This window comes from Schistocerca serialis, chromosome 3, assembly GCF_023864345.2.
Source record: "Schistocerca serialis cubense isolate TAMUIC-IGC-003099 chromosome 3, iqSchSeri2.2, whole genome shotgun sequence".
Taxonomy (NCBI): domain Eukaryota; kingdom Metazoa; phylum Arthropoda; class Insecta; order Orthoptera; family Acrididae; genus Schistocerca; species Schistocerca serialis.
This window is the reverse complement of record NC_064640.1, coordinates 133,890,271-133,907,146: the sequence shown is the minus strand read 5'-3', so window position 1 is coordinate 133,907,146 and position 16,876 is coordinate 133,890,271. Positions and strand designations below refer to the sequence as shown.

Genomic DNA, 16,876 nt, shown 5'->3' with positions numbered 1-16,876 from the left:
CAACTGGGTGGGCAAGAAAGAGATGGACAGACTAGGTTAAGGAAGATCTCAAGAGGAGAGGAGTAACATGGGATGTAGTGGAGAGAGAAAGCTATACCAGGACAGAAACCAATGGAGGCATATCGTTCACAAAGTTTCTACCTGGCTCGCTGAAAGGAAATCCTGATGATGATGATGATGATGATGATTTTGAGCAAAACAAAATTCTTTCTTTTGTAGTGCGATTCATCTGAAAATGTATTTAAACTTGACTTGCTGTACAAAGTTCACCTCAGTTCATGGCAAATGTATACATTTCAGTTCCTACCCCAATACTGACATCTGTCACTTAGTTCTTTTCTTTCAGGTAAAGCCCTGACCTCTATACCAGCACAAAAAACACAACTTGTAACAAATTTTGTCAGCACTGTTGAACAACTCATGTGATGCATCCCCTTTGGATACTGTGGAAAAGATCAGATTTGAAGCTTGCCATGTGCTTATGAATGCTTCTCCATTATGAAGCAACATCATTTCCACCATAAAGGCTCTCTAACAATTGTGATATAGTGGTACTCAAAGTTGATTAAGGTAAATAATGTGACGATACTGTTACCTCATTTCCTTTATGGTGATAAAATTCATGGTCTGTTAACTTAGCTGGCTCCATCTACATGACAATCAATGATGACCCAACAGCATGAGTGCAATGGAAAACTTCAGCACTCCTAAGTTCTATCTTATTACCTCAAAAAATTATTGTGTTCGTCCATAAGAACAGTACAATCCTCCTAAGTCTCATAAAGACTATCTATGTTTAGGTCCATTAGTAAGCACAGCCACTCCTATGTATGACTTACCTAAATATTTTGTTCCCTTACCAAGATCACTATAAGTAAAATGTTCAGACAGCATACATAACTTTGCTAACTTCATTAACAGATTTGGGGCAATCTGATAAACAGCTCAAATCATTTAATTTTTATGTGGTCTCACTTTTTACGAAGGCTCGCCACAGCTATACAATTTATTGAAAACAAATGAAAATTTGTGCCAGACCGGGAAACAAACTCAGATTTCTCACTTTACCTGAGTGGTTACCTGAACCACTTCATGGACAGACCAAAACTTCCGTATGCAACAGTAGCTGCTACCCATAGTGCTCATACATTTATGCGATCCCTACACAGTGAAAGACTTATTTAGTTTTCTCGTCACATTGCCTTGGCTTTGGCATGAAATACATTAATGCATGCATATCTGAAGCAACATTGCATCTAACTTTACAGACACTGCACTAATGTGTTTCATGCCAAAGCCAAGGTTATCTGACAAGAAAATAAATAAGTCTCTCCCTGTGTGGGAATCACACTACTGTCACAGTATTACAGGCAGCAGACACTGGGACATATGGAAGTTTGGGTCTGTCCATGAAGCGTGCAAGGATGGCCATATCAGTTATCGCGACTGCTTACATAAAGCAGGAAATCAGGGGTTGAGGGCCAGCCTGGCACAAATTTTCAGCTGTTTCCAATAAATTGTATAGCTGTCGTGATACCGTATTTGTAATTCTCAAGTATTTTTCATGATTTAATATGGCTATAAATTGTCAGCAGTGTCTATTCCTTTGGACACACATACATGTCCGAAGGAACATTACATCGAACTTTACAGACACTGTCAAATACAGACTAAGCACTAATGTATGGTCTTACATAAATTCCAGACAGACATCATCACTGCAAGTTTCAGTAGGCTCATTCATCAACTTGGTCTAGATTTAAGAAATATTTATTTCAATGGACTGGCAGGGTCACCAGAGTAAACCCTCTGTTTCTTTGTCTTTGTGGGAAACATTGGAGAAATTGGAAGACTTTGAGCTCCGATAGTAGCAGCCCTTAAACCAACTGTTGTTTTGAAGGCATATTGATGATACTTTCATTGTGGAGCTCCATTAACAATATGAATTTATGAATTTTTACAGCTTCTTAATCCCATTCTTAGCACCATCTAGTTCAAAATAAAAACAGAAAAGGATAGCTGTCTGCTAACCTGAGCATTCTGGTTCGATGGAACAATGATGAATCGCTATGGTATTCTGTATACCATAAGTGCACTCTCACTGCATAGTAGCTTGATAAGGCTTCAAGTTACCACCCCTTGTTATATATCTTGGATGTCCTTAATACACTTGTGCATGGAGGCAGTTACCTGTTGAGGCAGTATACCTAAGGAGCTTGCCCATCAAAGAACTGTGTTCTTGGAAAACGTATATTCCGCTCAACGTATTTACAGGGCACTATGAGCTGAAGCTAAAAGCCCACCATTGCATAATGAATATGGTATGCCAGCAAAACTCACTCAGTATGTTCACAATGTTTTATTGAACATAGCCAGAAATTTCAGGAAATGCACACAGAACACTAATGAGCACTACCACATGAGAATTTTATGTCAGTTTTCAAAGCTCATCTACAGATGATTGATAGATATTACTTTGAAAAATAATGCTGAGAAATAAATGACAAACAGCTACAATCCCGAATTATTGGCTACTTAGTATGTTGGGAAAACTTTGAGATCTAAATAATTATATCTTCTGCTAACAGCAGATATACAGAATTGATGTTACAGACTTAATACTGGCTCAAATTTCTGTCACTGCTAATTTTTTATACTCAATGAGAAATAATTGACATCACTTACCAGTAAAAAACATATAACAATTAAAATTTCCTGACACATTAAAACTGCGTGCCGGACCAAGACTCGAACTTGGTACCTTTGCCTTTCATGCGCAAGAGCTCTACCTTCTGAGCTACCCTAGTATGACTCAGGAGCCATCCTCACACCTTTCCTTCAATCAGTACCTCATCACCTACCTTCCAAACTTCACAAGGTTCTCTTGCAAAACATGGAGAACGAGCACTCCTTTCTTCCAGGAGTGCTTGTCCTGCAAGTTTGGGAAGAGAACTTCTGTAAAGTTTGGAAGGCAGAAGATGATGCACTGGCAGAAGTAATGCTGTGAGGACAGGTTGTAGTGATGCTTTCGTAGCTCAGTTGGTACAGCACTTGGCTGGGAAAGGCGAAGATCCCAAGTTCGAGCCTCAGTCTGGCATACAGCTTTCATGTACCAGAAGTTTCACGTCAGCAATCAGCATACACTCCACTGCAGAGTGAAAAATTCATTCTATATAACAATTGTTTTAAGGTGATGTACCTTTTCACAGAGCTCCCCATGGAATCCACTGAGACATGTACAGTTGAACTTATGATCAATTTCATTTTCCAAATATGGTCTACAAGTGCCATTATTCTGACATGCATTTTCTGTGCATCCAGTTAGCCTCACCGAACAATTCTTTCCACCATAATTTGCTTCACAAGCACATGTGTAATCAGCAAGCAAATCTGTACAATTTCCATGGCTGCCACAAGGCTTGTATCTCTCGCATTCATTAATCTGGGCATCACAAAATTCTCCTTCATAACCAGGCTCACAGTCACAAGTATACGAATCAATTCCATCAATACAAGCACCATTAATACAGGAATGTTTCTCACACTCATTGTTGTTTACTTGACAATTTATGCCACTGGTTCCACGAATACATAAACATTCATACCTGAAAAGAAGAAAAAACTGTTACACTGCTGAATTATAAACAACTAATCTACATATATATCGTGTGTGTGTGTGTGTGTTGTGTGTGTGTGTGTGTGTGTGTGTGAGAGAGAGAGAGAGAGAGAGAGAGAGAGAGAGAGAGAGAGAGAGAGAGAGCGGGGGGAGGAGGAGGAGGGGGGCGCACGTGTATTCCAAGAACTAGCAAGTTTTCGTTCTTTTTTGTGTGTCCCTGTCGATGACCCAACGACTCTGCTTTTCAATGAGTGGTCTCCTTTTCACTACCAAAGTATTTACATTCTACCAAAATTTTCCTACTATCATTATATGAGGCATGTTCAAAAGAAAAAAAAATGAAACAACACCATGGGTATGACTGAAATCTTTATCTAAAAGTAATGACCAGAGGCCTGAGCACAAGTATCCCACTCTTTCATGAGGTGAAGGATTCCACATTTCCAGAATTCCTATGGCTTCTTCGTTTCAATTTACTCTTTTATAAACAATGTGTTTTGCCTTCATGGGGCATCTCCACATTTTGTTAAAATTTTTCTTTTACAACATTTTAAAAACCACAAAACAGCTCTATGCTAGTTTGAAGCAGCATCAATCAGTTAAACCCACACAGAAATTAATAATTGAACCACCAGGTCAGAATGGTGCAATAGTATGCCCCCACTCACATTTAATATAGATGCCACTGCAGACGGCCGGAGTGGCCGAGCGGTTCTAGGCACTTCAGTCTGGAAGCGCGCAACAGCTACGGTCGCAGGTTCGAATCCTGCCTTGGGCATGGATGTGTGTGTTGTCCTTAGGTTAGTTAGGTTTAAGTAGTTCTAAGTTCTAGGGGACTGATGACCTCAGATGTTAAGTCCCATAGTGCTCAGAACCATTTGAACCATTTTTTTTTATGCCACTGCAACTTTACGACAGGAGCTTCAAGTGGGCACACAGATGAGCAATGGAGCCTTGCACCTCATTGCGTCACATCCAGCCATTCTGTCTCCCAACACAGGAATCATTTTTTCAAATGTGACATCATGGCCTGATGTGGTACCCGATGCAACCCGTCACACACTATAAAGTGGTTTCCAGAGTACAGATATAGATGTAGGGAGTGAACTGCATCTAATCTCTTTAATTATGATGGTCTGGAAGATTCATACACTTAAGGTTTTATGAAACTAGACTACACAATTTCTGTTGCTCACATGTCCCTGGAGCTAATTTTAAAATACTAAGTGATTTGCAGGACCTTACCTCCATTTCAAAAAAACATCTGGGTAACCTTAACATTTGTAATTACGCCCACAAAATCTAAATAGTGTCCCTCACTCAGGCAAATTAAAGCCAAAATGTGAACAATAAAAAGTGAACATTGTTTCTTATATAAAGCGACAGTCTTGGATGCAAAGTTATTTTTATTACAAATAATGTGTTTTGCCTGATTACGGCTTCCTCAGATTTTTGTTGCCATTGTTCTGACTAACTGCCCTGCCAGCCAGTGATCTGTATTACTATGATAGCCTTTCAAAAATCTGAGGCAGCCTCAACCAGGTGAAATGCATTATTTATAATAATACTAACTTTGCAACTGAGATTGTCTCTCTTTATAGTTATGAAAACTGGTTCCTGTGTCAAACAGTCTATCATGAAATTGAATAAGTTATACCAAGTTTCTTAGTTTAAAATTGAAACTCTTTTAAATGTTTCCACTAATCCAGGTTCCAAACTGTCGTCTGCATCTGCTTACTGAAAATCTGGAATAAGATATGTTGTCCATTGCTTCGCAAAAGAACAGACTCCATTTTGATCCTGCAGCCATTATGAATCAAGGCACAAAGGAATTAGTGGCATATAGTTGCTAGTGGGCATTGATTTACATCACTGAGGGAAGTTGAAAATTTGTGACAGACTGAGATTCAAACCCAGGTCTCCTGCTTAGGAAGATGCTCTGACCACGAAGACATCTGGACATAGTGGTCACCGCAACTGCACAGACTACCCTAGCACACCTCCTGTCGGACACAAATTCTCAACTTATCCACACACTACTTACATATTCCCCATTGATGTAAATCGGTGCCCACTAGCAGCTAAATTTGATTAATTCTTTTGTGTCTTGGTTCATAATGACTACAGGATCAAAATGGTGTCTGTTCTTTCTGACATTTGTGTAAAATTTCATGAGGGAAATGTATGGAAAATGCAGCGTATTCACACCATGTACATAAACTGTTACAGTAAGATGGTGGTAAGGAGAAGAAGTTAGGAGTGATATGAATTACGAACAAAGCTGGCCACTCTACATTTAGGTCTCTCCTCTTGATGTAAATTTCAATAGAGACAACATCTACCAGCTTAAGGATGGGGATCCTGAGAGAAGTGGGAGTTAAGTTGAGGGTCTGGATGGCCCCTCAGCCAAATATCTTATTCCATTGTTTCTGCAACAGAATCATCATTAGAGTAGTCAGACATAATGACATCTACATGTTCTGACAGTCCACAAAGTATTTCAGTTCAGATAAAGATTCTGCCCTCAAATTATTCTTTTGGGAAAATTACAATATTTCTTTGACAGTGCAAAAGTTTGCCAGTTTTGCTGTGTCTGCTTATGAAAAAACCGTGAAGCAGAGTTGGAATCAAACCCAGCTCCCTGCCTTTCGAGGGCAGTGACCTACCAATCACACTACCCGTGCACACCTTACTTATCAAATCAAAGTTTTAGTTCCAACAGTGCATCAGCTTCAATTTGTAGTCACAAAGTACAGTGATCCAGGTCCGATTACCAATACAGTGCACATTTCAAATCATCATGAATGTTCCTAGAAGCACATATTAACCCACAACAGAAAAATGTCATCTTAATGATTAAAGCTCTACAGTACTGGTATCCATGGTCCACAGTCCTTGCCTGGAATGAATACATTTTTCACGGTACATTCAGTTTTTCGGATGTATCTGCAAGCACAAGTTTTTATGGCATTATTAGTCATCTGAGTACACGAAAAGGTGCTCCGCTTCTGTGTGTACTTCTTATGTGACGATGTGGATGTAATAATGAAGATAAGGGGTTCTTGCGACTTTAGAAACTTTTTTTTGCATATTAATATTATAATCTTTATTCCGGAGGTAAAATAGTCCCCCATTCGGATCTCCGGGCGGGGACTACTCAAGAGGATGTCGTTATCAGGAGAAAGAAAACTGGCGTTCTACGGATCGGAGCGTGGAATGTCAGATCCCTTAATCGGGCAGGTAGGTTAGAAAATTTAAAAAGGGAAATGGATAGGTTGAAGTTAGATAAAGGAGTTTTGCTATTTGGGGAGCAAAATAACTGATGATGGTCGAAGTAGAGAGGATATAAGGTGTAGGCTGGCAATGGCAAGGAAAGCGTTTCTGAAGAAGAGAAATTTGTTAACATCCAGTATTGATTTAAGTGTCAGGAAGTCATTTCTGAAAGTATTTGTATGGAGTGTAGCCATGTATGGAAGTGAAACATGGACGATAAATAATATGGACAAGAAGAGAATAGAAGCTTTCGAAATGTGGTGCTACAGAAGAATGCTGAAGATTAGATGGGTAGATCACATAACTAATGAGGAAGTATTGAATAGGATTGGGGAGAAGAGAAGTTTGTGGCACAACTTGACCAGAAGAAGGGATCGGTTGGTAGGACATGTTCTGAGGCATCAAGGGATCACCAATTTAGTATTGGAGGGCAGCGTGGAGGGTAAAAATCGTAGAGGGAGACCAAGAGATGAATACACTAAGCAGATTCAGAAGGATGTAGGTTGCAATAGGTACTGGGAGATGAAAAAGCTTGCACAGGATAGAGTAGCATGGAGAGCTGCATCAAACCAGTCTCAGGACTGAGGACCACAACAACAACAACAACAATCTTTATTGCCTACAATTTCCTATCTTTGATGTACGTAGACTACTACTTAGTCCAGACAGTGTGATTTACAGAGTGACTGAGGCATATTTGGGAGGATAAACAAGCAGACTCTCCATGAAAAGATATGACATAATTCTCACATGTTGACTCTTTCTTGCATGCAAGTATTGTATATGGTGGACAAATCCTGCCATATGTACAATGGCAATGCCAGTGTGGATAAAGGCTGCAATTTTAACCAATTTGTTCATTTCCCCTGTTCATTATATTTCTTACATCAGTCAACCATCTTCTCCCTTCTTCCTTGAGCTCAGCAGTGCTTAGATCCCTCAAGTTTTCATGCGATAGAACACCTTTCTTAAAAATTAATGGTCCTATGAAATACTGTAATAATCTGGTATTCTCCATGCTACTTCACTGCTTTGAATATTGTGTCACGTTGAGATGATGTTTCTATTGACAGGATTCTGTTTCTTAAACACTTGAGTGATTTTAAATTACCAGCAATGCTTTCAGCCCTTTCTGAATGTAGAATGGTAACACAGTCTGTAAACTTTTTTTATTAGAAGCACAGCCTGGAAGGCAGTCAGTGTCCTGTTGTTGTTGTTGTTGTTGGCATTGGCAATTAATCCTTTATTTCTGTTTTTATAATGAAATTACCCACCAGAACTATAAGGGGTGATCAAAAAGTTTCTCTTCAAAGGCCGTACAGCCCACAATCAATATACCAATCAGACAAAATCACCATGAGCATTGAGGCCATAATCCCACCGATGTATCAGGTTGAAGATACCCCCTTGGTGAAACACTGTGTCCTGCGGCATGAAGAAGTCCATAACTGCCTACTCCACATCCTTGTCTAACAGGAATTGTTGACCCTTAAAGCTTTTTTAAAGGGTATGAAGGCATGATAATTGCATGGGAGAGACCAGGACAATGGGGCACGTGCTTGAGTGTCTCCCATATGAGTTGGTGTAACATCTGTGTTATATTTGTGGTATGTGGAGTTGCACTATCACGAAGCAGCAGCACCCCTTGGCACACTGTTCCACAACAGTGGCTTTCGGCAGACATGCTGCCCCATACACGTTCTTCATTCTCTGATGTTTGTTCTTTGAGTTAAGAAGAGAGTAACACCACATTGGTCTTGTTTGGACTCATTTGGCAATAATGTTACCATAGTTTACATTTCTACATTTACCACACACACAGGGGCAAAGCACAAATGCTAAACTAATCCCTTGCCTACAGGTCAGTGCTTATACAGGGTGTTACAAAAAGGTACGGCCAAACTTTCAGGAAACATTCCTCACACACAAATAAAGAAATGATGTTATGTGGACATGTGTCCGGAAACGCTTAATTTCCATGCTAGAGCTCATTTTCCTTTCGTCAGTAACGTGATCAAATTGTAAATTTTCACAATCAACATGTGTGGGCTGACGAGAATCCGCACGCAATTGTGCAGTCACGTCATCAACACATATTTTCTGTGAACGTTTGGGCAGGCATTGTTGGTGATGTCTTGATAGGGCCCCATGTTCTTCCACCAACTCTCAATGGAGCACGTTATAATGATTTCATACGGGATACTCTACCTGTGCAGCTAGAACATGTGCCTTTACAAGTACGACACAACATGTGGTTCATGCACGATGGAGCTCCTGCACATTTCAGTCGAAGTGTTTGTACGCTTCCCAACAAGAGATTTGGTGACCGATGGATTGGTAGAGACGGACCAAATCCATGGCCTCCATGCTCTCCTGACCTCAACCATCTTGACTTTCATTTATGGGGGCATTTGAAAGCTCTTGTCTACGCAACCTCGGTACCAAATGTAGAGACTCTTCGTGCTCGTATTGTGGACGGCTGTAATACAAAACGCCATTCTCCAGGGCTGCATCAGCACATCAGGGATTCCATGCGACGGAGGGTGGATGCATGTATCCTCGCTAACGGAGGACATTTTGAACATTTCCTGTAACAAAGTGTTTGAAGTCATGCTGGTACGTTCTGTTGCTGTGTGTTTCCATTCCATGATTAATGTGATTTGAAGAGAAGTAATAAAATGAGCTCTAACACGGAAAGTAGGCGTTTCCGGACACATGTCCACATAACATATTTTCTTTCTTTGTGTGTAAGGACTGTTTCCTGAAAGTTTGGCCGTACCTTTTTGTAACATCCTGTATACCTGCATCAAAGTCGCCCAACATTGTAAATATGCAGCAGCAACAACCTCAAATGGAAATTTTTTGATCACCCCTCTTACGAGGGTTGGTACTTTAACAGTGGAAACTATTTATTTACAGCTCGTACAAAATAGATACCTGTTTCAAAGTTTTACTGACCTTCAAAGTAGTCACCAGCATGGTGTATAACCTGTTGTCAGCAATGTGGAAGTCATAGGATACTCTTAACAGCGCCTGTTGTGTTGACAGTTCGAGGGGTGCAGTCTACTGCCCAACCAATTTGTAGCAGTTCTGAAGCGAATGCCATGAAGTGTTTCCTTCAGTTTAGAAATTGAGTTGAACTCACGTGGGTCTGAGTCAGGGGAGTGCAGTAGGTGGTATAGCACTTAGCAGCCCCATCAATCAAACAAATCAGTAACAGCTTGCACTGTACATGCTTGAGCATTGTCCTGCAAAATGATGGTCAGGTCCTGCAGAAACTGTCATCACTTCTGTCTGAAAGCTGGTCGTAGATTGTATTCCAAAAATGAACAGCATAGAGACAGAAGTGATGACACTTTCTGCAGGACCTGACCATCATTTTGCAGGACAATGCTCAAGCACGTACAGTGCAAGCTGTTACTGATTTGTTTGTCTGATGGGGCTGCTAAGTGCTATACCACCTACTGCACTCCCCTGACTCAAACCCACGTGAGTTCAACTCAATTTCTAAACTGAAGGAAACACTTCATGGCATTTGCTTCAGAACTGCTACAAATTCGTCGGGCGATAGACTGCACCCCTCGAACTGCCAACACAACAGGCACTGTTAAGAGTACCCTATGACCTCCACATCGCTGGCAACAGGTTATACACAATGCTGGTGACTACTTTGAAGGTCAGTAAAACTTTGAAACACGTATCTATTTTGTACAAGCTGTAAATAAATAGTTGCCACTATTAAAGTTCCAACCCTCGTATATTTGCTGGTTGATTATCCTCACTAGTATTTCACTCGAGCTTTGTGACTGCAGAAAAAACTTCGTTGGATTCCCTGGATTTCCCTTTAGAGGCTAGAGGAAAATAAAAGACCCTTGCATACATGGGTAAATCTAATACACCAGATATGAGACTTGTGCCCCACCGGCTGTCTAATAATAACCATTTCACTTCAACAGCCACGTACCTCAGCAACATTCCACAGATGTTGAGATTAAGATTATACCATCCTCAGACTTTGTAGCTTATGAAATGAACATTGCCTTCTCAATCCACCCTGAGACTAGATTGGTTTTCCTACTTACTGAACCAATTGATACAATTAGTACCAAACAAGCTCACTGATTTATCTAAGAGCTTGTACAATGTACCCTGCTCAAAAACTGTGATAACTATCCAGTTAATCCAAAATATGTGACACACAAAAAATTACATTATATATTTCACTTAGAAATAAGTCCGTTTCACAGAATAACACGATAGATGTGTGCTAGTATGCACTTTCTGTTGGTTTATACTAGACACTGAAGTTGGGGACGGGTGGGGTGAATCAAAACATGAGGTAACAGCAACTCCAATGGATAAAGTTATTTTACAGTTAATTATAATGATGCACCATAGTATGATATTAATATGCACAGTAGAATCTTGCTCATTTAGTACCTTTGGGACCTTAATGGTCCAAGACCACCTAAAATGCCGGGTTACCAAGCATCACTTAAAAATTGCAGTGTACGGAGTGCGAGATGAAAAGTAAACAATGGGTGACAGGCAACAGGCCTTTGATTGTTTAATGCACATTCTCTGCTTCCGCAAAAGTGATAAAAAAGTATAATACTGTATAAAACAACATTTTGGAGAATAAGTTTAAAAACTTTATTTCATAAATCCTGTAACGTAATTTTAGGAGTTGATGTTAAGTTCAGGACATTACAGCGTGATACTGTAGTACAGTTCTGTATGTGTTTTATACTACAGTACAAGGGCACCCTTGTCCTCCTCAAGGCCATGATTCCCTCCACTAGCTCTCAGGGAAAGGAAAAATGTAGTGTTGTCAGGTACTTTTTGTTCAAGAATATTATTTAAATGTCAGTGTTTCGTAAGTTTTTAACAGAGTTGGAAGTAAAACTTTCTTATAGCTCCTTACTCACAAGTCACCATTTGTCTTCCAAGTTATTAAAAATACTCCATACCCTTAGGTCTAGTGGCTGACCCCGCCTCATAAACTATCATGGTATCTACAGTATTTCTACATACATAATTCACTAGAACTAAGATCTAATGCCCTTTTGTCTTTTTTTTGTGTTCAGTTTTTCTTCAAAACATCATTATGCTTAGTACACATATGTTTCATCTGATATTTCTTTGACTACAGGGTCTTCTTTGTCAATGTCTATCCAGTCAAAAAGTTTTATCTTGCATGAAATTTCTTATTTCATTTTGGGCAACATCTATCAGTTTAACAACAGCATCATTTTTGATTGGAATAGTGGAGTCTGTTTCTTCTTCATATGCTTTTGGCCAGAGTTTTCACCAAGACTTCCGATGAGTAGTAGGTTTAATTTTATTCCATACCAAAGTGGTACCAAAAATAGTATCTTTCACACTACATTTTTTTTGAAAATCCACCACTGAACATTCTGGATTGATAAACTTTTGAAGTTAAGAAGCTCTGTAAGAACAATTGAAATTCTGAATTACTCCCTTATTCATTGGCTCAGTAAGGTAAATAATGTTTGCTGGAATATAAGTGGTGCATATATTCACCGGGATCAATTCAGACACTGGAGGGTAGGCTGTGCAACCGGTACAAAATTATGGAGAAACCAATCCTTAAACAATTTTGAAGTCACCTATGCACTGGAATGAGCTCCATAAATTTTAAGGGAATTTAAAATGCCTTTGAAAGCTCTTGCACTAAGCAAACAATACCATAGCAGATCCCTTTCATCAGCATTGTAGACTTTACTAGCAGTTAAATTATGGTGTTTAAACAAATTACAAAAATTTTCTTTGTATTCTTCAGCTGCATTTTCATCTGCCAATCATAGCTCCCACCTACGTCATGCTTCTAAACTCCATGACAAGTTCTGAAATTACACATTCAGTTTCTGACAATCCCAAATCATCACAGCACTATTTACCTTTTTCCATAATCATAGACCTAGTTACAGGTTTTTCTTCAGCCCCCTTTTGGCACAGAAAAACTTGTACAAAATTTCATCCATTGTTTGGGCCTTTTCAAAGTTTTTCTTGATGCAATGTCTTTTACTGCAACTGTCTGTGATGCAAACATTTGAAGTTGACCTACATTTTCTTTTAATGTCAGATTGTTGAAGAACCAACTTTATAATCTTACATAATATTATTTTTATTCTCACCTTTCTTAAACCTATTAATGATGTCAAGCTTTTGTTGTATCCATAATCATAACATGTTTACATTTCACTTCCAATTTGTTTTGAGGGGTGCTTGGTTGAGAAAACATCTGCACAACAATGCTCATCACTACTGTAATTGTGATATAGGACAGCACTAATTGTGATAACACTTTAAAGCACCACTTTTTAATCATTGTAGGCAATTGGTGTATGAGAGAATCTGCCTGGCAGGTGACTGTAACAACTGTTGCACTACAGAACTTGAAATTGTTGACCATTGCTGAGTGCAACTGAATTATTCTGAACGCGTCAAAATATTCATTGTATGAAACGATGTCTGATTATCGAATGTGCTCATCTCCCGGATGCCAGATTAATGGCTTTTACTGTATTACTGCTGAAAACAATCACAATTCTAGTTCAAAGGTTTTTTCCATTGGTACACCAATCTTTGTTACAGCTCCAACCTATCACTAGATGCCAACTGCATGTGGTCATGCTGTGGCCACAAGCACTGGAACAACCATCTTACAGAACTTGCCTAGTACCTTCCCATTTTGAAATCTTTGGATAAATGGAACAAAACTTAGGTCACAGGTGTTTGACAATTATTCTATTTCGACCTCAAAGTCATGGTGTATTCAGGAAACAAATGTTTGAACAGTCATGATGACTACCTTGAAAAGTAATGATTAACAGATTCTCACAGAAATGTACCAGAATTATATTTATATTAACTTTCTGAACCACCCTCAGACAAGCATCGTGAGTGCTCATGTATCACTTCAAAGTAGACTGCATTAGCTTGTAGTACTCATATTTTTCCATCCAATAACTGTTATTCAAAACCAATTTGAAACATTATGATCACATTTTTCTTTAAATGGTACTTATTGGTTTCACTACTGTCTTAGTACGTTATTTGGTGCCACCCTTACCGAAAATATGTCTCCCATGTATAGCCTGTCAAGAAACTCATGAGTGAGCAACGCTCTTGGCTGGGGAAGTGGCCTTTCCACAAAGGACCCTGGAACTGCACTACAGGCATTTTCAAAATCAGTTGCCCATTTCCTGTCCGAAAATGTTGTGCAGCATATGGTGATTTATGTCGATTCTGCTAGTGCAATTTCAGTCACTAGCATTAGTCATTTCAGTTTGTGTATTTTGTGATATACTTAGTTATTCAGAAATGATGGATAACCATATTACACCACAAGAAAATGTGCATGATGCAAAGAAGGGGTATATTCAGAGTAAAGAGGGTTCAATCCTCTAACATAATTACATCCTGTTTTAAAGAGTTGAAACAAAAAGAACTGTTGGCTAATGCTGACAGTCCCAAACAAAGGCTGTATTTTATACAAAAGTCAACCTTGCCACAACCACATGCATGAGAAAAAAATGCAAAAATAAACCACACAGCTAACTCGAATACCAAAAAAGAGTGCTAACAATTATGGAAGGAAACATTGTTATAGACTGCTATAGGAAATCAGTAATTCGACAAATGAGGAGAACTTTCGCATCAATCGAAAAATAGTGCCAACCTTATGCAAATTACTTATCCTAAAAATACAAAAAATTTCCATTTTTCTTGGCAGAAAACTGTTTTCACAAGACACTGTGGGATATAGGACTTCTCTAGAAGAGATATGTAAGTAAAAGAAATATTCTGGTAGAGAGAACTGGGTTAATTGACTGGTGATGCAAATACTTTGTATAAGTGAGGAAATTAAGAGAGTGAGGGGGAATGTTCTTTAGTATTAAATACAAAACTGTTAAGGCTTTTATGGTCACTTTTTAGCAAACTGCCTGTTGGCTTCTATCTCAGGTTCTTTGGCCGACATTTGTCTGATCATTTTTCTGACGTTTCACCAGCACGAGTGGCAGGCATTGTCAAAGTTTCACTCTCCACTTCTGGTGATTAATTGGACCCATGTTTGCAACTGCAGAGCATATGTACCTGGCGCGCAAACGTCCAAAGGCTTTTCTGTGGTCATTTCTGCTGCGGCTGCAATGGTCATTTGCTGCAGCATGGGAATCAAGGAACCGTTTGTCTTGAGATTTTCTCCTTTCTTGTTGAAGGTAATCTACTATTTGTGTATTTCTATAGCTTCTCTGAACAAGCAGGTGTGATAGTTTTTCTCTACAGCCAGAACTTCTGTGTCAAGTGGTCAGCCTCACATAGTGTGTGCTCTGCCACGGCCATCTTCTCCACCTGCTTCAACTTGCAATGTCACTTGTGTTCTATGATCCTGGTGTTGACTGATCATCCAGTAATTCCAACATAAACGTTTCCACATGTGGATGGTATGAGGCTCATTCCTGGCATTACAAGTGGGTCCCTTTTCTCCTTTACCGCCTGAGAGGCTCTTTGATCTTCTTTGTCAGTTTGTAAATAGTCTTTACACCATGTTTGCGCAATATATGGCCAATTCTGTCCACTACTCTCGGAATGTATGGCAGAATGTGTTGTGCAAACATGGCGTGAAGACTATTTACAAACTGTCAAAGGAGACCAAAGAGTGTTTCAGATTGGTAAAGCAAAAAGGGACCCACATGCAATGTCAGGAATATACCACGTACCATGCATTTGCGGAGAAGTTTATGTTTGAATGACTGGATGATCAATCAACACCACAATCACAGAACATAAGTGACATTTTAGGTTGGAGCATGTGGAGAAGTTGGCCGCGGCAGAGCATGCACTGTGTCAGACCGACCGCATAGTAAAATTCACTGAGACATACGTTCTGACTGTAGTGAAGAGCTATCACACCCACTTGTTCACAGAACCTATCGAAATACACAAACACGAGGACAGCTTCAACGAGAATGAAGAAAGCATCAAGGTAAATGGATCCTGGATTCCTGTGCTGCAGCAAACGACTGTTGCACGTAGCATCTCTGGAGCTAGGCAGACGTGCGTATACGAAGCTCTCGCTAAGTTAAGTGATTAATATTGAAATAAGAGCTAATTCAGTTAATATTACATTTTAGACTAGTGTATATACTTCTCCTCCAGGCTATCTATTGAAGGTTTCACTTTCCTGAACATATTTAAATTGAAAAGGAAGTATTTTGTCAAAGGCCAGTTGTCGCTAGTTTTGTTTACGTTTCTTAGGCATAAATTTCGCGCGAGTGCAGACTTTCATTTTTAACTAGAGTTATCGCTTCAAAGTCAAATTAATTCATGTTGGTCATACAGAGCTAGGTAGTTAAAACTTTCGGAAGTAAATTTAAAAGTTTGTTTACATTAGTGTTTATTTACGAATTAATAGGCTACAGGTTACGAAACTACTGTGGTCTTGTGCCAACTTATTCTCTGCTTTTGTGTTAAGTTTGTCTATCAAAGCATGTGTGACAAATGTGGAGGGGGTGTTCCGTGTAGACTGTAAATTATGGTTTCATTGGGGTGAATGTGGCGGCAAGGAAACGAGAGTAGAAAATGAGGCTCTTCCATGGCAGAGTAGGTTATGTAGAAAGGACAGAAAAATTGCTGAACAGGAGGCAAAAATTTGGGACTTTAAGGCTGAATTAGAAAATGCGAACTTGGAATTATATAGGTTAAGGGAGAAAAAAGAGACTGGGAACTGGGAAAAGGTAGCAAGCAAAGGGCGAAATAGGGGAACACTTGAAAAAACTGCAGAAATTCAATTAGTAAATCAGTTTGGCTTAATATCTGAAGTGGAGGAAGGGCCTCATCCAGATATAGTTGAAAGTAAGTTGAAGTAGAATATTAGCATAAAGAAAGAAGACAGGTCGGGATCAAACCAGAATAGGAATAGAAGAATTCCACTTATAGGCAGCAGTCATGGGAGGGATGTGG

At 39.4% G+C, this 16,876-nt stretch overlaps 1 protein-coding gene across 1 annotated transcript in view; it reads right to left on the bottom strand.

Annotated features, from left to right (window-relative positions):
* LOC126469832 (protein crumbs) overlaps nt 1–16,876 on the bottom strand; it is a 346,090-nt gene that overhangs the window by 113,645 nt on the left and 215,569 nt on the right. Inside the window, exon 18 of the mRNA XM_050097122.1 lies at nt 3,200–3,605. Within this exon, the coding sequence (XP_049953079.1) occupies nt 3,200–3,605 (406 nt within the window). The remainder of the gene's footprint in view (nt 1–3,199; nt 3,606–16,876) is intronic.